Source organism: Periplaneta americana, chromosome 6, assembly GCF_040183065.1.
Source record: "Periplaneta americana isolate PAMFEO1 chromosome 6, P.americana_PAMFEO1_priV1, whole genome shotgun sequence".
In the NCBI taxonomy this organism is placed as follows: domain Eukaryota; kingdom Metazoa; phylum Arthropoda; class Insecta; order Blattodea; family Blattidae; genus Periplaneta; species Periplaneta americana.
Genome location: NC_091122.1, coordinates 82,516,390 through 82,539,801, shown reverse-complemented (window position 1 = coordinate 82,539,801; position 23,412 = coordinate 82,516,390). Strand labels below are relative to the sequence as shown.

General features: G+C 33.4%; 1 protein-coding gene and 1 long non-coding RNA gene across 5 annotated transcripts in view; both read right to left on the bottom strand.

The window, feature by feature from the left end:
- The window catches only part of LOC138701464 (uncharacterized), a 1,004,334-nt gene that overhangs the window by 507,197 nt on the left and 473,725 nt on the right, over positions 1-23,412 (bottom strand). The window lies entirely within an intron of this gene.
- LOC138702210 (putative nuclease HARBI1) lies at positions 634-2,484 on the bottom strand. The gene is made up of 2 exons (XM_069829808.1): positions 1,599-2,484; positions 634-1,425 (listed from the first exon to the last, which is right to left on the bottom strand). Exon 1 carries the CDS (start codon positions 2,306-2,308, stop codon positions 1,601-1,603), a length of 708 nt encoding a protein of 235 aa, XP_069685909.1. The 5' UTR covers positions 2,309-2,484; the 3' UTR covers positions 634-1,425; positions 1,599-1,600.

Here is a 23,412-nt window from a genome sequence, read left to right as displayed (position 1 = left end):
TTAGGCAGGTTAATATTAGAAATGTTAGTAGAAACAAAATGATGTCCCGGTGCAATGTTACACAGAGCTTAAGCAAAGAGTAAACATAATTTTAACTACTTTCACTACTTAGCTTGAATCAGGGAAATCCTCACTATCCAACTAACATCACAGGACTATGGCAGTATATACTCCAGCCTAGACTTTCAATTATTGAACCCAATTCACTGTGTTATTCAGTAAACTTTATAATATACCTAGTACATACGGAATTATGCTTTCTTTTAGTTAGTTTTTATCGATACTGTATCAACTACTTGGTTAATTAGCGTCGATTGAATTGGTGATAGTGAGGTGGTATCTGACGAGATGAGGGTGAGGATTCGCCATATATTACCTGACATTGCCTTATGGTTGGGGAAACCTCGGAAAAAACCTAACCAGGTAATCAGCCCAAGCGGGAATTGAACCCACGCCTGAGCACAGCTCCAGATCGGGAGGCAAATGCCTCAGCAATGTGAGCTACACTGGTGGCTAGAACTATGCTGAGTACTGAAACTAACTGGTGTATGTCTTCCTTTTGCGTAACATATTTATAGGTTTATAACATAATTTTGGACTTATTTTGAATAATTATTTCAATTTTCAGAACCTATCACTTCCCAGGGTATGAACTCCACTTCATCAACGACAGGCACTACTGAACCGACACTACGAAGGACGCCTTCCCCAATAGTAGTTTTAGAAGACATTGTTAATGTGAGTAATGTAATAGTTGAAGTAAGTGCACAGTTACCCTTTATTATTTTATTTAATAAAAGGCATGATTGAAAGCAAACACATATATAAAAACTTTGCTATTTTGTAACATTGCGAATGAGTATAAACAAATGTACTGGAGCTATCTTGTGGTTTTGAGTTACAGGGCTGTGGTAACAATAAATATTCACCATATCACGTTTGTTATTGAACTATAATTTTATTCATGGAATAAGTTAAACATTTGTATTTTAGGGAGAGTTCTGTATGCCTCTGATTGTTGAGCATGATGGAGGCGACAACACGACCTCTGAGCCAATCACTTCTACACCACTTAACAGAAAGGTAATAGTTCTTAGTTGAACAGTTTTATTTTATGTTGGAGTTCAATACTCAAATTTGAAGTGATAGTGTTTCAAGTTTAAATACCTCTTACACAGATTAACCTACAGTATTTGGATTATATTATGTTATGCAATATGTATTAAAATAAGATTAATAGATGTAACATGTAAAGTTCTCATAAGGATCACAGTACAGTTCCTTTTCCAACACCAATACTTCTATTCCTTGCAGCGTCGTTCCGTGGAGACCGTCACAGAAAGCGGAAAGAGGAAGGTTTCTGCTAGAGATTCTATTACAAATGCCGCAGAAACGCAGTGTGACCTTCTGAATCAGGAATACCAGCTGAAGAAAGAAGAACATAAGATATTAATGGAAATCAGAAAAGAAAAATTAGAGTTAGTAAAAATTAAGAAGGAGGTGGCAAGGGAAAAATTAAAATACTGGAAAGCTAACAATGCAAATTAATAATGTTCATGATCATTTCAAATAGTTTGAATAAAGACAGTTCACCTTACCTTTACATAAAATGTCTGTTGATTACAGCCCTTCTAGTAGTTTGTCCAGGATTATCATCATCTCTGTAGTTTAGATGCACAGCAGGTATCTGTTGATTGCCTCTAAGGTTGCCTTGTAAGGGAATTTCATCTTGCTGGCGAATCAACAGCAGAATACGATTAACCTCAGGGTCTTCAGGAGGTAAGTTTTCCCGAGCTGCAATGGCAATGTTGTGCAGCACAGCTGTTGCCACTATAATGTTTGACATATTTTGTAAATGGCAGCGAAGGCCCATAGATAAGACAGGAAATCGTCGTTTCCAGACACCATACTGTCTTTCAACAGTGTTATGAGTAGCTTTGTGAGCAGTATTATAACGCTGCTCTGCTCGTGTGCCTGGATTCTGGAGGGGAGTAAGGAGGTAGGACTTGCATGGATAACCTCCATCTCCTAGAAGATACCCATTTGCTATTTCCCTTGTTTCCAGACGGGCCCTCAGACGAGATTCATGGAATATGGTGCTGTCGTGAGTGGAGCCTGGCCATCTTGCTACTATGTCTCTGATTAACAGATTACAATCAGAAACCGTTTGTACATTTAGTGAAAAATATCCTTTCCTATTCCTATACAGTTCCCCATTTTCTCCTCCAGGAGACTGGATTCTTATATGAGTGCAATCGAGGGCACCTAATACCCCTGGAAACCCACTAATTCTAAAAAAACCTTCCATGACTTCCCTTTGTTCTCCTTGTGTGAGAGGGAGTTTGATAAATCTTGGTGCTAATGATGCAATAGCATCTGACACTTGATGTATTATGCGGCACACAGTTGCTTTGTCAACATTACTAACGTCGCCTATCACTTGAAAGAAGGATCCCGTTGCATAAAATCGAAGAGTGGTTAGAACGCGATTTCTCGGAGAATAGGTCTGTTTCTCTGGGTAGGAAACTCAAGTCTTTCACCTATTAATCCTAATAGCGAAGTCACAGTATCTTTTCGTAATCGAAACCTTTTTTGAAATTCAGATTCGTCTAAATCTTGAAAGGGATCGCCCCTATCTCTCACTCTTCTGTCTTGGTGTTCCAGATATTTCAAATACAAAAGATGAGGTTCTAAATCCATATCGACGATTATTCTGATCACGGCTTCTGGATGCACATGCATGCAATCGACAATGCATCGACAATCTAGGAGGCCGTGATATCTACATATCGCGCAGTCTGGATGCAGAAAAAATAAGAGTTCGGCTGATGACAGTATTTAAAGGCTTTTGCAATGATGCTGTTAGCTTGTTAAACGCTCGCCAATGACCGGTAAACTTTTAAACCTGGTTAACTGTCCAAAACCCTTAAACGAGTTTGGTGTAACAGAAATTCTACTTAATGATGGTAAGTTATTAATTTTACGGCGGTAAAGTCGTAACCGAGATTGAAGCAATCCGCCATAAGTAGCGTACTACATATGCGAATTATCTACGGAACAATAATAAGAGAACAGAAAATAGAAATAATTAAAATTTATTACGGTATGAACGTGCTATAAATATAACACAAATGCTCAAAATAAATTGGACTGCAAATCTCATAATTTTGAAGATAATTATTGAAAGGGAAAAGGCTTGATCTACAAAAATTTAGCAGACAGGAATAAATATTTCTGAGTAATGTGAAATGATTCAGAAGAACAGAGAAACGAAAATTTGTATATGAATAGAATGATTACACTTATATATCCTTACAATACAATACAAAAATAAAGAGACAATTGGACGTACATTTCAATGAATAAAACACTAAAAAATTGGGAACAATAGCTTTTTTGGAAATAAAAATTAGTGGAAGAATATTCTAAAACAAACGCGGAATATTCATTTTCTATAGAGAGGACTTGGTGATAATTATATACCGGTACCTATGTAATTTATAAGTCTTGTTATGTTTCACTGTACGGGAGAGGGATTCTGAAGAGGAAAATCTTAAAAGAGTAGCTAAAATTACACAACGCAGCTCTTTTGTTTCAGTCCAAAGGAGAAAGGGATCAAAAGAGACACAAAGAAAAAGAAACATATTTAACGACACCGGAAAAGGCTGCAAAGAAGAAGGATATCTACAATCAATATTGAAGGTTTGAAAACTCATTATTAATAATTTTAAAGGAATTTTCATTACTACAACAATGAAATAAAACACCTAAATAGTCTGTAAACACTCGTCATATTTCATAGTTTTATTACAATTTGATATAGGCCTTTATACTCGATAAAGCCTATATATATATATATATAGGCTTTATCGAGTATAAAGGCCTATATCAAATTGTAATAAAACTATGAAATATGACGAGTGTTTACAGACTATTTAGGTGTTTTATTTCATTGTTGTAGTAATGAAAATTCCTTTAAAATTATTAATATATATATATATATATATATATATATATATATATATATATATCAAACCACTGAGAAAATTCAGTCAGCACAGGGAAGCGTGGAATTGGGATGGACCCCGGTAATTGAACACCAACAGCCTGATGCTTGTATGTTTCAATTCCGAAATTGGCTAATCGCTTCTAAGTTGTGGTTAGTAAATATTTATTTATTTATTTATTTATTTATTTATTTATTTATTTATTTATTTATTTATTTATTTATTTATTTATTTATTTATTTACTTATATATTTATTTGACAGTAATTTAAGTATGTTTCAGTATAATAACCTATTACTGTGTTTTGAGCTTAAGTGGCTAGTGAGATACATTTTTGGTTACGTTTGGTCTGATGTTACATTACTGGCTAAATATTCCTAATGGGGGATATTAATAAAATTGCACAATCAGTTAAATGAGTCTACATATAAATAGACTTGCACTCCTTGATGAAACCTATTCCAACATCACCTTTGTTCGGAAATGTTATTTTAATTCATCGAAATTTTAACCCGAATCCCTGATATTGCGTTCATTTTCTTCAAACATGCTCGTCAGATGTGAAGTCACTAATGTGTATTTATATTAACATTTTGAACCAAAACTTAAATAATTGAGGCTGTACATTTGTAAATGTTTGTCTTAACTTCTAAATTATCTCCAGAAGCTTATATGCACGATGTTTGCGGTAACAATGTCGTTTCCTCTTGCTGTTTTCATGATAAAGTCGAACTAGATATAAGACAACGCTACGGAGCGGAAAATAAAGACGTCTCAGATATGACATAAGTTTTGTGTTCTAGATCTTATGCCCTGGTGTTGAATAGGCATCACATTCCAGCCGAGCTGTACCTGTCAATCTTGGCTAAGTTTGTAATACGATAAGATTGGCATATCCAGTAGGCCTGTTGTGCAAGCTGTATGTTTTCATTCAAAGATTTTCTTCCATTGCACAAAAGCAACATTATATTGTATTCAAGATATAATCAATATGCGTAGATTCCCTAAATGTAGACTAATGTGGAAAAGATTGAAATTAATAATTATAAATTACTTCAAGTCAGATTAATAAATGATATAATAAAGTTATGTTTTTCACTTTGTTATTTATCATTAAATTTCGCATATTGTAGAAATAGTTTATTTATTTGATTACTTTAATTTAAATATTTTGTATATATTTTTAAATTTATTTACTTTCTTGTTTCCATATTTACTTATTTATCACTTTAAATCGCCTCATTAATTCAATCATTCATTCATTTAGCCATACATTATACGTTATTTACTTAGGCATTCCATTATTTATTCACTCATATATTTATTCGTAGACAGATAATGGGATTTAAAAACGGCGCGTCAGTTACTCTGATTATTTGCGCCCTTATCTATTTATTCATTCATGTAATATATTATTTATTCAGTAATTCATATAACATATTCCTATATTACAATTTTTATTGAGAAAAGAATTCATTTCTTTATTCACATATTATTTCCTAGTCTATTTACTGATCTAGACACTGTAGTAGCACGCGAAGATAACATGCAGTCAAAAAATGCATTCAATGTGAAAGCACTTATTTCATTTTCTACATCCGCAATTGAATACTTCGAAAATTGTCAGTACAATATGAGATTTGTGAAGAACCTTATTTTTAGATTACCAATATGCACTGACCTTTAATGGAGTGGTTTTTATGAAGGGAGGTTATCTTTTAATGAAACGAAAAGCATTCATCTTATATTATTTGATGATTTCATTGTCTGATATCTTCAAGAAGTTCTACAATGCTACAGAATTACTGGAAGTTGAACTTGATGTGGAAACATTGAATGAAATGGTCATTCTACTTTTCGCAAGTGAAGTCACGAAATTCGTAGATTTTACTATACATATCAGCCACATTTCCAATGGAAGATATATGAATATTAGTTATGTAATACGGTATCTCGTAAAACTACGGTAGATCATGCTACCCTTTTCTCTCCTGCTATTGGTCCTTAAACCATTCATAAAAACGCTTCCATTTCCTGACCTCAAGCCACTTACCTCCCGATCCTCCTCTAAGTCATCACGGTCTTACTCCAGATACGGTGGTCTAGGAATACCGATACTCAAAATGAAACTTGTCACAAAATTTTAATAATTTAAGCCAATTTTATTAGCAAAATTTCACTACAATTTCAATATTTAAAATTTTGAAATGTAAGGATCTTATCTATATTACTATTAAAATATAAATAGCATATATCAATATGCTATTAAAACTGCATAATAAGGATTCTTAAGAAATTTCTTGGATACCAAGCTTTAAATATCTTAACAAATAAATCACCCAGATAGTCAAGCACGTACAAAATTAATATTTGAAATCCAGTTTTATACAAAGTAATTAAACAAGACACTGAGACTCGTGAAGTACCGTCTGTCTTAAAGTAAACGAACAATCTGAGTTTGATTAGTATTAAATTTGAATTCATTAGCCTGAAACCATTCACTTCCCTCTTCATAAACAGTCACATCTTGGTTTAAATCATTTAAATTATTATTTGGAGAATGCAGTGTTGTATCGACTTCAAAAAGTATACGTTTACTATGAATATATAAGTCTAATCTTTAATCACAATTAATATAAAAGTCGTATAATATATTATCTTCGTTGTAGATGTCTGCTTGTTAAGTGTTTCGCGATTGCGTTATAACTAATGAAAATGGATAAATTCTTAATTAAAAAAACTGTCCAGAATCAAACTGCAATGAACGGGAACAACGTGATAAATTGGATTTTATTGGAGACAGTGAAACTAATAGCTCATGTGCATCATCAACACAGGGTCAGCAAAGCAGTGAAAGGAAAAAGTAGTTCTTAAGGACCGTAGTTTCGAATCATCTTGGGTTAAGGCATTTCCTTGGGTATTTATTATAAGAAAAATCAGACTATATTATTTGCTGTAAAATATGTGAGGAAATTTTTGAGAAACAACAACTGAAGTTCTCTCGGAATTTTTTGCAGAGTTCTGCCCCCCTCCAATACTTCAATTTCAAATATCACTCCTATCCTAACCAACAACAAGCCAACTAATAGCCCAAATTAAACTTAATCACTCACCCACAAACCTACCGGTACTTATGTCAGAAACAGTTACATGTGTATATATTAATATATAATCAGTGGCTTAGTTAGACTGGAACTGGAACATGTGAGAAATATGAGGATGCCAACTTGACACCCAGTGACAGTACGAGACCTTTTGGCGATTAATAATATGTTTTCTAATTAATCACTGTATATAATACATTGTTACTTCTATGTACTAGAATGGCTGGAGAGGGCATCCGGCATGTATGATTACCTAAAATGGCCGGTGATTCTAAATTAGAAATTTAAATAAACCAGCCAAACAGTCAACCAACCAACCAATCAACATTTTACTGCTGTACTGTATATACCTTTCCCAAACAGGACGAGGACCTCTGCCGCGTGCTGTAGAGCAACTACAGGTGTTTTAATACCTGCACAATGCGCGACCCATATGACCCATCTACCTGTGCTATTCAGTCCCTTCCGCAATTTAAGTCGTAAGAAAACTATTTCAAAGGGGGTTTACTTGATACTTCAACTAATTTATTTGATGAGAATACAATAAGAATTTCACCTATCACATTCATAACAACACAGAAAAGGCACGTGCTGAGTATACTACAATACCTTCAATTAGGCTGCTCGACCTATTTAGCATCTTTACAACACAAATTATGGCAAATTTTTTGCGTGAATATTAATTAATGACAAAGGAAGTTAAAACAGAAAAGACCAAAAAGGAAACTAAGAGGGCTTCTGACGAGAGGTCGAAACGAGGTTAATGGTTTCCTCATAGCTACAATTTGTTTATGAGAATGTTGTCGATAATAATTATGTTTATGTTACGATAATGAATAATCATGTATTATAATCATGATCATTGTCAGTTATAGGCGAGACAATTACAATGCAGTTAAATGACTAATACCTAAATCCATAATTTTTATGCAGGTTAAGGAGAATTTTTTAAAATAAACAAGAATTCGAATATGATAATGATATAATGATTGCAATAAATTCTGGTAACCCTAACCATAGATGTCGATGACGGATTCTCATTAAAAGGATGTCATTGTAATGCATGTCGTAACTATAAAAAGATATAAATCATGGTAAGTTCAACCATATGTGTGAGCTGAAGAATTCTCAACAAAAGTCCAACCACAGGTGTCAGCGGATGGATTCTCAGCAAAATTAAAAACATTGAAAACTCTAAGTTGTTAGTTGAAGCGTTGTTAATAAATCCCTGTAGGAGCTTTTAGTTGAAGGGTTGTCAAAGTATCCTGTAGGGGCTCTTAGTTGAAGGATTGTCAACAAACCCTATAGTAGCTCTTACTTGAATAATGCCAGCAAATCCTGCAGGAGCTGTTACTTGAAGGATTTTCAGCAAATAATGTAGGAGCTGTTAGATGGAATATTTAAAAAAAAATCCGAGGTAGCTCTTAGTTGAGAATTACCAACTAAAATGTACGTGTGTGTTCATGTTCAGCCTCAGTTTCAGGTCACAAATTTCTATCAGAATACTAAATGTTTACAAACTCTTTAAACCTACTGAGATCTCGAGACATTTTGATATTAAAATCATTTTAAAGACTTTTTCACTGCCTTGCCAAAATCTGTTTAAAAATAAATGATAAAAATGTACGTACGTACTTATGGCTTTTAAGTAACCCGGAGGTTCATTATCGCCCTCACATAAGCCCGCCATCGGTCCCTATCCTGAGCAAGATTAATCCAGTCCCTACCATCATATCCCACCTCCCTCAAATCCATTTTAATATTATTTTACCATCTACGTCTCGGCCTCCCCAAAGGTCTTATTCCGTCCGGCCTCCCAACTAATACTCTATATGCATTTCTGGATTCGCCCATACGTGCTACATGAATGTACAGTAGGCATAATTTAATCTTTCAGTATTAATATATTTTTTTGCTTAGAACACTATATTCTGCAATGTTCTAAACAAATCTCATTTATATTATTTTATGCGAGATCGTGCGTATTTGTTTGTTTTCCGCACAGAACCAATACGCGGTAAGTGTGAAATACCACATTCAGTATTCCCAACGTAACACACATAACAATTTCCCTCTTCTTACCGCTTAAGCGCGACATTCATTTTGCTGCTTTAGGCTTTTAACATATTATTTTTAGAGACGTTTAACATAGTAATAATTATAAATTGGAAACTTACCACTGCAATTTCACCTAAATTGCAATGTTAATTATTGTTTTTAAATATTTGCAAAAATTAAGTAAAGTCTACTACTCCACGAAACTTATTGCATTCCTGATACAAGTAACATTAAGGAAGCCGTGAAAAAATCAACAAGATTACAGATGCCGATGTTATTAATGCAATATGTTATATAAATAATATTGTTAAAATATTAAAATGAAAAATAAATCATTACATAACCTTACCGTTTGTTTTAAGTTCGCATTTATAGACTGGGGGAAAAAAAAGACAGACGTATATCACGGCCTGCTGGAGTATAGTAAACACAGAAGACATTTTACAGCAACAATGTTAAAGAAAGATATTTTGGTTTTCCGAAGTTGCCGTCATTAAACAGAAACCAACATGGAGGTTTCATTGCAACCAATTAGAAATTCGTCTTTCAGGTATGTAATAAACGATCTTCGCACAAAATAATGTACGATACACGAGCGGTATGTTTGTTTTCATGTTCTCGGAAATTAAAAAAGCTCAACTACGTTTCGCTTTTTCAATCTTTTACTCGGCCATGAAAACGTCAAAATACCGCTCTTGTAACGTATATTACTATTAATTGCTCTTATGTTCTACTAAATCCAATAATTCTTGGGTAGCAATTTACAACGTTAAAAAAAAAGACAATTCTTAAACTTTTCTGTTATTTATGCACTATGGATTTTCAAAATGTGCTCCATCACCGTGTCAGATGACACAATGCTGCAATTACAGACGCAAAACACGGAAAAATAAAACTTGTCAATTATCGTACAATTAAAAGTAATTTATTTGAATAACTTATTTTGATTCTTTGTTGTTAATTATTTTCATTGCAAGTGGACCTTTTCTGAAATAAACAGCCTTGTGGAAACATAGGTCTAATTTACAAATCTTATGGCCAGTTTTTCCAAGTAATGTTTAATTTGGCTTAACAAATGTTATATTAACAGCTGGTTTATTTTAAACGTTTTGTTAAGATGTTTTCCATTTTTCCAACATAATTTTGTTTAAAATAACCAACACTTAACTTTAACTGTTGTTAATACTATTCTAACTACTCAACAGCAGTTGGTAATGATTTTGCATATATAAGACAACTTCTTATTGGCTGATATTATTATTTAAATTCTGTACTGTAGAGTAAGTCATGAAACATGTGTAAAATCGTAACCTGTTACAGTAGCCATGATTCATACAGTACAGAGAGTTGATAAATGAAAGTTGCATTGACTACTATTGAATAATAATAATTAGGCCTATTATAAGTAGGGTTATATTTTATAATGCTAAATATGAATTTCTGTTTAGAAAAATCTCAGCATTATGACCACCAGGTGACAATAATTACACGAATGTGTGTAGTCAACTGTACACAAAACCCCGAGGAGAATTCCGTATCATATGAAATTCTCTAATTCAGGTCCATATATAAATTATATGTAATTTCGTCCTAAAGAAGCAATTGCTGCTGAAACATTTTATTATTTACTCACTGCGGATTTTGAAGTATTATTGACATCGGCTATAGTTGAAGAGCCAGTAACATAGAATCTAGAGTTAATAGTAGCTGGTGAATTGGAACAAGTAGCCTATTTCTGTTTGTAGGATATTCAAATCTGACTTCAATTTCTTGCCACGTTGAGATCGCACATTTCCTCAACATTAAATGGATAATAGCTCAGCATCGAAATAAGCGTCAGTATGATAATCAGTTGACTTATAAAGATTATCTTCCCTATATTAATATTCCAAAATTCTTTTAAATTATATATTACCAGTCTTATGGCCGGTTTCACAAAGCTTCATTAAGGTTTTAATGATTCGTTAATTTATTTACTGGTTCATTAAATCATTTTTATACCTCACCAAGCATCTTTAGCCTAACGAACCAGTAAAACTATCATTAAATTTAGTAATAGAAATTTCCGTCTTTAAATTTTTAATTATTCATTAGTTGCAATATAAAATGCGGAACGTTTCGACGCAGAATTGTTATATCTGGAACTGCTCGAAAATTAAGAGTCAAATGGAGATAATATTAACCATTTTAAAACCGATCATTTCGAAAATTTGAATGACATAAAAATTCACAAAAGATACCGCGTCACGAAGATCGTGGTATCGGTACTCAAAATTTTATAAGAAACTGATCATAGGTTAGAATATCATAAAAACGGCTGAGACAAAGCTGAAACTAGTCAACTAAGTAGCATACAACTGAGTTTTATTTTAAGACATGAAAGTGATTATTATAACTACATACCGGTACCTAAGAAATATTAGTAAATTAATACATAATATGCATTCAAACATAACAAAACTTTAATTGGTATATTAACTTTCATTTATTAGAAATATATTATAGCTAGCGATAAGATATGTTTGCACTGGTTTAAAACAGAAGCGAAAGAGCTGGATTCTTGGAATTTATAATCGTTTTCTTTCCGATGGAAATTTAATTTTCCAGCAGGATAATCACTCCGCGCACACCGCCATAAACGTTCAAAGACGGTTCACGGAAAAGCATGAAAAAGAGGAGGATCGACAAATATCGAGACATCCCACCTCACAATCCAGATCAGTTCTGGGATCAAGTTCTGGCTACCTGGAAAGATTTGGCTAAGGACCAGAACTATTTCCGCGATCTGGTGGACTCAATGCCCCGAAAATGCCAGGCAGTGATAGACGCCGGTGGCATGTGGATGAAGTATTAGATCCACATGTGTATTTATTTTATTTTTCTTTAATTTGTTTGTTTATCTTTGTTTTATTTCGGGAAGAAAATTGATCTCCCAAGAGTTTTTTAAATTCTCCTAGTGGAGCCAGAGTTGCGAAATAATTCGTTCCAGTACACAAAATTAAAAAAATGATGAAAGGTAACATGTATAAAAATTAGTTACGTTAATAAAAAAAAGTTATCGCCGAGAATCGAACACGGGTCGCTGAGATGATAATCCAACTCACTACTGACTACTCCAGCGAAGAGTCATGACGTAACTAGCGCGACGAGGCACGTATAGCTGCTCGGCTTGAGCTCTAGGGGGAGAGCGCACATATAAACGTACTCGTGTAAATATTTTAATGTTCAGTACTAGCTAATGTTTCATTTGGACAGATTTACTGAAGCTTGGTGAAACCGGCCCTTAGACCTACTGTAAACATTCCTCAAAGAGAAACATAACATGTTATTTTCACAACTTTTGTCTGAACAGCTGTGGTGTTATCCGCCATGTTTAACTGTTTGTTAAATGAGTTAACGGCCCGAAATCCTACATTTAAAGTTAACAAACGGTTAAGAATCTGTTAAGCCGAACTGGTGTTGAACAAATGGAAAAACTGTATTTAACAAACTGTTGAAGGTTTAAAAGTCGTTAAGTGTTCTAACAATACTTGGACAAACCGGCCATTAGTCTGATAGAAATAACTGTACAATATTATCGTGGCGAGAAACATAAGTAGGTATGTTGTTGTTTAGTCAACTGTCCGAAGACAGATCTCAACTTCACAAATGAAACAAGGCACCACTTATGAGGCAACTAGGTCAGGAGATAATAGAGTAGAATGGTAAGTTCCTTTTCCCACCATTGCATACATAGCCGATTAGCTACATGTTACACTAATCAGACTTCAGATGTATAGTATACAAACAATTGTTTTTCCTCTGACACATATCGTCAAGTGAGATGTACTGTCTGATAATAGATCTACATATCAGCCAGAACTTCAGTCAGAGGCAATAAATAGGTAAATTATTCAATATACAATATTAAATTTATTATGAATCTTGATTATACACTTTTAACATTTTGTATTACTTTGCATTATGTACCACATAACACACACAAACGCATTAAACAACTGAAGAAACCGGAAGAAGCAAAGATCTCACTAGTTCTGAGGATGACTAACAAGGAGTCGAAACTAGTCAACTACCGGTAGGTAATTTATCACTTAGTTTTTTTTTGACACTAGAAAGTTGTTAGTAGCCTATAACATAACAAATGATAAATATTGTTAAGTAATTGTTCCTACTTTTTTCTCTCGCTACGACAGTATTGTACATATTTTACTTGTATCACTGTTGAATAATTTACTTACTTATGTTTACTAAAGCTGCGATAATATTTATAAGTTGCCTCAATATTTCGTTACATAATCTAATTTTACTGTTATTATTCGGTAGAGAAGCTTTTGTTATTCAGTCTGCTCTCAAAAAAACCGAAAGTTAGAATTTGGAAAACAGTTACATTACCGGTTGTTCTGTATGGTTGTAAAACTTCCTACTCTCACTTTGAGATAGTAACAGAGGCTAAGGGTGTTTGAGAATAAGGTGCTTAGGAAAATATTTGGGGCTAAGAGGGCTGAAGTTACAGGAGAATGAAGAAAGTTATACAACATAGAACTCCACGCATAAGCGACACTTTTCGACACACCTTGATCAACGCTTATGTCTCAGAAACTATACAATCTAGAACTAAGTGACACATACCATCGTGTAGTGGACATAATTATGCACTAGCTAACATAAAAATCGCATCCGCTTAAGGTTTCATCACAGTGCAGCAATGTAAAGCAATGTCATTTGAAAGGGAATGAAGAGTTCTGTAAGTCATAATAAACTGCTGTACTTTGTAATATAAAGCAAGCGAATGGTGCAAGTGTAAATTGAAATTTGAAGACAGAATTTCAAAATGTTGAATATTGTCGCTCAAAAAAAATAAATTGATAAAAGGGCATCAGGATGATAGAGGACATCGAAACGAATCGATTGGTGTGTCTAAAACCAATTCTCAACGTTTTAGAGAGTATAAGGCATGTTTTAAAGCCGAGCGTGAGAACGGACAAGACGCGCACGGCACGAGCCAGTGCAGTGTTCCTCCTTGTTCATCGACATTAAGCCTAGTATTCATAGTCCACACTTTATATCACCACTTTGCAAAGTGACACTTTTGATGAAAGTGGCTCTTTCATATTAGTGGTATTCAGGGACGATTGAAGAAGTGTCACTTTACATCAGCAAAGTGTAGAGTTACAATTTGGTTGGTAACAGAAGTCCCATAATGCCTTTCAAAACAAGTGAACAAACAATAACAAATTAATTTATAACCCCCACAGATTATAACCCTTGTGATATGAGTTGAGAGGCTAATTTTGATTGCACGAGAAAGAAAACATAAAGTGTTTTATTTCAGTTTTTGGTATTTTTTGTTGATAGTTTAGATTATTTCAGTGAGTTGAGATATGTTATACTATTTTATTAAATAGTGATACTGCTAGTGGAATTTTTATAGATATAAGCTAAAGTTAGGTTGAGTTTTGTACAGTACATAGCTGATCCATTTATTTATATAGTTAGATTAGGTTTCGTACACATCTTTTTCATTTACTTATATAGTTAAATTAAGTTTTGTAGACTATACATCCGTTCCACTGATTTAAGTTATATAGTTAGATTAGAGTTTGTACGTATCTTCTATTGGTTTATATAGTTAGGTTAGGTTTTGTACATATTTGTTTCATTGATTTATATCGTTAGGTTAGGTACTAGGTACTACTACTACTACTACTACTACTACTACTACTACTACTACTACTACTACTACTACTACTACTACTATTATTATTATTATTATTATTATTATTATTGTAATTATTATTATTATTATTATTACTATTATATTATTAGTTTTTTCTCTTGTTTCCATTATTGCCTGCTCTTCAGGAGTATTTGGAATGCCAAATTTTTCTACAATGCAAAACAAAACAGGCTAATGGTATGAGATCTCTTTCCATGTGAGGTTATGACTGCACATGAACTAGAGATACTATCTCAGCAGAAGCAGCCTTATCAGATGTATTGCTTACTGGTATGAAAAAAAATATATATATATATTATCAAAACAATAATGATTATATGAACATTAAGATAAATCTTATCTCAAAATACTGGTACCGGTAGTCAACAAAAATCAAAATCCTTTTGAACTATATATAATTATGCAATCTGCTTAGAAAGCAGGCACGTGAGGTCTCTCAATGCTAATTTAAGATAGTCAGGTCTACATTAGATTGAAGTTAGTTTAATGTTATTTAAGTTAAAAAAATATTTTCAATAATAAAAAAATAGGTTATATACAGTAAGCATATCTACCTACATTTCACTTCGTCGAATTCAGGTTATAAATATACGAATGCTACTGCAGATATAGCTAAACTATAATATTATAGTGAATGTATGATATAGTCTACATGTAGCATAGAATCTTAATGCAGTCAATAACTGTATTACGAGTATTGGAGGCACTGGCAAACCTCTATTACTCAATTTTGTCAAGCAGTCCTCTAAAAGATGAGCAATCTTAGTAACAGTTTCTTGATCAAATCGGAACCGTTTTTTAAATTCTATATTGTTATAAAATTCCATGGGATTGTCTTTATCTCTAATGTAGCGCTTTCGTATATTGTCCACTAATTCTGCCACTTCTTCGCACGTTCTAACAACTCGACAACTTCCAAGACGTCCGCCATTTTTCTAAAAAGTGACACTTTCGGTCCTAAGTGTGGTCGGATGTACACTTTCATTCAAAGTGTTCCTTTGCACCAAAGTGTCGACTGTGCAACGAAAAAGTGACACTTTGCATCTTCCAAAGAACACTTCAGTCTGAAGTGTCGAATATGAATACTAGCCTAAAAGTCGTTGTCACTGCTGACAATTACCTTAATAGCAATTCTATCAATAACGTATTAACGGTTAAAATTTGCGGCATGCACACCATTCCATCCAGGATAATACAATGGGTCCACACGAGCGGCCCCACTCCGTGGCTTCCGTGAAGGGAAACTAATAGAATAGCACTAAACGAAACAGAGATTATTTCAGACTATTCAAATATGTTTCACTTGTAACATTAAACGCCATCTATAACACTACATCTCGAATGGAAAGTTTTAAAGACGAATAGATTAAAATTTGCATGTATTAGGACTACTTCCAAAGCTATAACTATTTATTGCTATCATAGTCTATAAGAAGCCAAAGAACTTAGTTCCATATTTTCATGTAAATGAAAATATGCAGCTTATTTTACCATCAGTTAGCCTGATATATTTTGGTATGTTCATATGTACACAATTTGACCTAAATTAGTGATGAGTTCTGCATGTTTTGACAGTGACATAAGCAAAAGCTAATCACGCATCCTTTACGCTGAGTGAAAGTCACGATCGTGTGTTAAGTTTCCACTGATGACATGGACGAATGTCTGTGTTAACGTGGTCTTCTGTGTTGTCTTAGAGTTCACCGAACCACGCCACGATTTCCGTATCTGATGGGAGGTTGAATAAGCTCGGAAAGAGCCATGAGAAACTCAATGCTAATAATCCCTGTCGCCACAGTCCTTGAAGGGCCCAGACCGACCAGCCGGCTGCTGGTCTCACGTTCACATGCCGAAGCAGAGGTGGACGATCATCTAACCAGAATAGAGATATCGTGTGGTTAGCACTATGATGACCCCCCAGCAGTTATAGCTGGCTTTCGTAACCGGATTTCGCTACCTATCGTATCTCGCCAAGTGCATCACGATGCTGGGCGGGCATCGGTCCCATACACTGGCCGAAATTTCATGAGAAAATTTCTTCGTCCATGAGGGCTCGAATCAGCGCGCATTCCGTAACGCGAGTCCTAGGCAAGATGCCTTAGACCACGACGCCATGGCGCGGGACAAAAAACTCAATACTCGATTTATTTAATAATACTGAAGGAATAACGTCCTAATAATAATAATAATAATAATAATAATAATAATAATAATAATAATAATAATAATAATAATAATAAAGTTGGTCTATTAATACCAGTTCAAGTAAATTAGAAACTACAGCGTAAGCAGTATGTTCCTATAATAATTAATTGAAAGGAATAATTTTAGAAATATGGATATGTTAACAGAACCGTTCTTTGAACTACGTCTACCATGTAAGAACTTATATTTATATCTACCCAATGGCAGGTGTAGAGCAAAGTATCTCATCCTACTGAAGTGGACAAATAAAGAAGCGAATTTTTGTTTACTGACTTGTTTTTCAATGTGCATTGACTAGTTATTATTATTATTATTATTATTATTATTATTATTATTATTATTATTATTATTATTATTATTGCCATTGTATTATTTGTATTATGAATTTCACCATCACCATTATTAACTAGCGCAAGAAAAAAGAAATGTGGGAACATAATCGCAAATAATTTATTTCGCATATAATTAAATATAGGGTAAATATTGGTAATTTCGTGGCAGTGTTATTTCGTAATACTTTTTCTTTGCTCTTTTGTGAACTAACCAATGGTGTTACGGGATCCAAATTTCCGCCAAGGGATTGCATATGTTGTCCAGTTTCCAGAAACATACAGCTAAGCTTTGTGTGACTATTGTAGTTGCTTCAGTGAGCTTATATGTTTGGAGAGAGCAAGTTTCCGTCGACTTCTCAGGTGTACAAATTTTGTGGATGTTTGTAATTATATTACAGGCTTATTACTAAAGGTAAGCATATGATATTTGGTACAAAGATTTATTATATCTTCATGAAATTTTAGGAAATGTTTTTGGAATTTTAGATACATCTGTAGTCGCCATATAGGCTTAGCTTTACTGATAGAAATCTTAGCTGTTTGAGGCGAAATTTTGTTGAGCATTAAGTGTTACATTTTATACTATTTTAAAAATTTTATTACAATAGGAATTTTAGATATCTGAAGACAAGATGTGATAACAAAAAAGAAAACGGAGACGCAATGTGTTCAGTGTAGCGTCTGTTTGATTTGTTACCATGCTAAGTATCAATGATAAGTGCTAGATGACTTACTTGCAAGAATTGTGACAGAAGATGGAACATGGCTCCACCATTTTGGACCGGAGACAGAGGCAGACAATGAAGTGGCATCATGCAAATTCACCAAAGAAATAGAAATTAAAAAGTACACCTTCGGCAGGAAACGTTATGGCTACTGTGTTTTCGATTCAGAAGGACTCTTGCTTATGGACATCATGCCACACGGAACCACCATTAATTCTGACGGGTATGTTGGAACTCTCAAGAAACTGCAAGTTAGACTGAGTCGTATTCGACGACATCGGGAGAAGCAGGATGTTCTGCTATTGCACGACAACGCACAGCCATATATCAGTCCCAAGACCACAGACCAGATCAGAAAATTCGGGTAGACAACACTGAAACACCCGCCTTACAGTCCTGAACTGGCACCGTGCGATTACCATCTCTTTGGTAAACTGAAGGATTCCTTCGCGGAACGAGGTTAGAAGATGACTCCCTTGTGCACGCTGCTAAAGAGTGGCTCAGACGTGTTGGTCGAGACTTTTACCGTGCTGGTCTACAGGTCCTCGTTCCTAGGTTACGTAAGGCAGTTGAAAGGGACGGTAATTATGTAGAAAAGTGACATTTTGTTCCTAAAGGATGCATCTACATTCTGTAAAAATAGCAAAGCTGTAGGATAAAAATATAATTTTTAAACAAACGTCATGCATTACTTTTGGAGTTACCCTAGTAATATAGGCTATAGTAAAGTCCGTAATAAAAGTGTTCACCCTTTCAGGGCAAAGAAGATCCCTTTTAAATTTCAATTTTTACTTTGATTTCATTCTTGTTATGTGTTGATATGTATTTCCATGTTTTCTTGTTATGAATATTAGACGGAATTACTATGTTTGAAGTCTTGTAACAATAAATGAGAATTTCATTTGACTTTAATGAATTTTTCCACAATTCTTATACCTCTCACGAAATTATCAATGCAATATCACGAAATTACCAAGGTTATCACGAAATAACCAACCTTTGAGCTTAAGTTGTAAAAGTGGTTTTTGACACATATTCAAGAACGTGTCCAATCTTTTATGTCTCCAGATTTGTACAGCAAGTTATCGTCTTTTAGATGAAAAAATCGGAGTAAGGATATATTTACACATTTGCATTTTTAATTAGTTTTCATGAAATTATCACGAAATTACCAATGTTTACCCTATAGGAATTTGAATGTTTACTCGGTAAAGCTTTCAGAAATACACCCTACTTTCATAACACTGTCTATCTTGCAGGCTTGAGAGTTTCAACATGTTACTTTTGTCCATATTAGCTATTCAATATCTATTTCTAACTTCATAAAGTAAATAGATATTTACCCAAAAAAAATTAAGCTTCGAAAAGATTTAAGATAGTCTAGCCCTGGATATAGAGGACAGCCTTGTAAAAGTATTATTTGCTTATCATATTTAAACAAACATTTTAAACAATGAATAGGCCTTGGTCGGATTTAGACTATCTTCAGTGTAGCCTGTATACCTATGCTTTATTTATAATAAGCTAAGTAGAGATCCTAAATTTAAGAACCAAAATATAATTTTGTAATAAATTTTAACCAAATTACGATTTGAGCAAATTACATATTTTTGTTTCATCTTAGTTATTGCGGAATAGAGTTAAAAGTATGATTATTTTATATGGCATTTATTTTTCAATTTTATTAACTTTCAAATACAGTGGACTCTCTTAAGTTCGACTGAACAGAATTAAAATTTCAGTCCAGTAAGGATAGTGGATGCAGCAGGTGAAATCAATACACTTTCTTATTGGTTATCCATCAACGAATATAATACTGTACTTGCATTTCCTGCCCGCCCCGAGACTTGTGTATGCGCTTCTAGTACCACAGTGGGTTTCGACAGTTCCGTCTCAGAAACGGCACAATTCTCAAATAGAAGAAGAAGAGTTCATTAATTTAAAATCAGTGATTAAATATGGATGTTCTAATCAATAAAATATTCTGTTTTTCTCTAACAAAAGTATCACTACAAGATACAAAACCAATTCCCAATTAACTGGCAAACCCACTTCCGTGCCCGTATAGGGGAGCGTGTAATTCTCCTATGTAAGCAGTCGAACTATAGGATGTCGAACTTGTTTTCTCTCGAACTTAGGAATATTTATTTTACCTTTACGAAAAATATTAAATAGTAAATATTATATTTCAATAGAAAATATCGATGAAAGTACAATATACCATACACATTTCAGACGATTATCTTCTATTAATTTCATATCATCAACATAACATAGTATATAGAATAAACGTTTGTTTGTTAAAATATGTTCTAACAATATCGACTTAATTTGAAACATGTGTTGTAATATTTTGTAGTATTTGGAGGAGAGAGATATTGCAATACAAGATAAAATATTCATATTAAATTCAACGAGATTCAGTATTATGCCTAGGTATAAATAATTCGCGTAATAGATTTATATGATTTTTTCCTTGTGATTTCAGTTGAGTCTGTAAAATAAAGTGGCAATCACAGAATAAAGATGCTTTTCTGAGTCAGCAATAATGAGTAATTAGTACTCATTACTTACGTATACGTTATGTTACACGTGTCATGTGACCAGAGGCATTACCATGGAACGGACTGTTTAGAGACATACATTACATAATATTCACTTAATTTCCTCAACACTGTGCATACAGCTACAAGTTATCGGAACATAAAACACACATAGGCTAGCTTACAAATAAGAGCTATCCTAATTAGACCGATAATTATTTTCTTGTAAATGAAAACTACGAAACATCCTATTAAATGAGTAGTACGTACAATATTAAAGAAAATTACGTTTGCATGTTTTGTACCTTTTTTTTTTTTTAGAGATTAGTGTATTAACATTGACTTTATTTTAATGGTTATAGCGGTGCAAAGTTGTAAAAAACTCAAGTCACAAATGTGTTTCACGACATAATTAACTTACTAGTTGATACTATTTCAGTAGTGATCTGTATTAGGAAAGTGTTCATGAAGGGAATTAATTACATTAATTAATTCATTAATTTATTAAATTGCTCAACGATTCATTCACTCGTACATTTTTTTTCGATGACAAATCTGTCCTGTCCTTGACATATTTTTCTTAGCACAACTACATTAAATTTTATAGTGCCTGTTATTTTAACATCCCTTAGGTATAATTATACTGATACTGCTGTTAAATCCATTTGATTATTATTTACTCATACCAGGATTTTTGAGCCTAATTCTGCGTCACTATTTCTTCTTGGTCTATCAATGTATAAAGCTTGTGTAAACTTGTTATTGTTCTTCTTTTGGTATTCTCTTTTACCTCGGTTATTCATTCATTACTCTTATTCAATGTACTTCTATGTCCTTAACAACTCACTTGCAATTTAAGGCCATTTTTTATCAACCGTAATCTCACTAGAGGTTTTGATTTATCCAAAAAAAAAATCAAAATTCGATTGAGATTTAATTGACTATTACACGATTAGAAGAAAGTACATAAAGATTAGAAGAAATAAAGCACTCTAATACAATAAAATGTTAATTGATTTACTAAAATTCTATTTCACTAATGTCATCTTCACCAAATCGTTTCAACGGAGCCGCCATTTACAGTTGACTATCTATGCGATAAACAAATGACGATCGCATAGCATGTTTTATAGTGCCGTAAAGAATTTGCGGTTTGAAATGTTGGCAAACAAAGAAACAGGTAATAGGGAGTGAAAAAGCAAACAAATGCTAGGGAAGTGGTAAAATTGTAGCGATAAACAGCCATGATCGGTTGAAACACGTCCTTTCGTATCGTTTTATTGACCAAAAGTAATATGGCGTAGTAAAACTGAAATAGTCTTAAAAATTAATTTCATATCCTAATCTGTCTTTATTTCTCTTCCATATTAATCGAGAAGTTTAATATTTTCTGAGATATCCTGCCATTCACAGATTTATATTTCCAATTTTAAATAAGCATATAACTACGCAATTTCGAGCCAGTTTCGTAATTAAATAATTAATTTAGTCATTCATTAGAGGTTTATATTAAAAAGATTTTGACTGCTTTGCTATCTCTATCTGGTATATCTATAATTCTATATCTGTCATTATTATTGGTAACTATTTTATATATTCTGAGGTTTACCGTTTCATTGATCTTCTTTTTTTTAATTGATGAGACCCTATTTCACTATGCACTCCCGAATCTGTATATAAGTATACCTCAATGCATTTATTGCATTTAACATTTTCGGAAGAGTATATATTGTTAATTTTCAAATGTTATGACTCTCGATTCCCTTCCACCACAGATCGTTTACTCTTTATTTCACGTCATATTCCCTCATCTCCATAAGATATTTCTCCCTTAGTGCCTGTCTCGAAAGTTTCATCGAATGAAGTAATGAAATGTTCGAGTTTTTATTATTATCAGATGTACTGATGTGCTGAAAATTTTAACGCGAAATGTGAGTAATAAACCATTTGTTTCTCCCTATAGCTTTCCCGGTTTTGGAATGAAAATTTATAGACACCTGCTAATGAAGAAGTTGAACTTTATTGCGTCTAATGGAGTGCAGATGAACTCATTTTGACACTCCTCTGAGAAAGGCTGCTAAATCTGAAAAAAAAAAAAAAATGTAATGGGATATTACGAAGCGTACTTTGAGAATATGCACATTAGAAAATCCTGTCCTTTTTCAATATTAGTAAGAGAGTAAAATTGTGACATCTCGAAAATTCAAATTGAACTAGTGGCCACCCAACGCATTATACGTAAATAGACTTCTGAAAAAATATTATTTATTCTCGCCTTTAATAGGTTACACATAATATACGTATTATTTACAGTAAATACAAAATATCGTATCACAATCTCTTCACACGCACTCAAAATAGCCGCATACTAGACATACCAACACACAAGACATCATCGTATTCATCATCATACACAATCTCGCTATAGCACTTGTGGAATAGAATACTCTACCCAGTAACATCAGAGACCAGCTAATGTCGGAATTTAACAGTGTTCAAAAACAAACTCCTTAAACATTTTCTTACTGCGTAGAGTGCAATGCAGTAAACTGAGTATCCTAGCTCACTGCAAATGTTTCGAAATTGTTACTGATTTGTTCCGCTTTATATTTGCAAATCAGCTACTTACTTCTAGATATTTAATCATTTTTCTTAGTCACTAATATATTAGATAGGTAATATACGATATTAGTACCTTTTG

Coding starts and splice junctions, on each gene's coding strand:
- LOC138702210 (XM_069829808.1), bottom strand. CDS start 2,308: ATGGAAGGTTTTTTTAGAATTAGTGGGTTTCCAGGGGTATTAGGTGCC.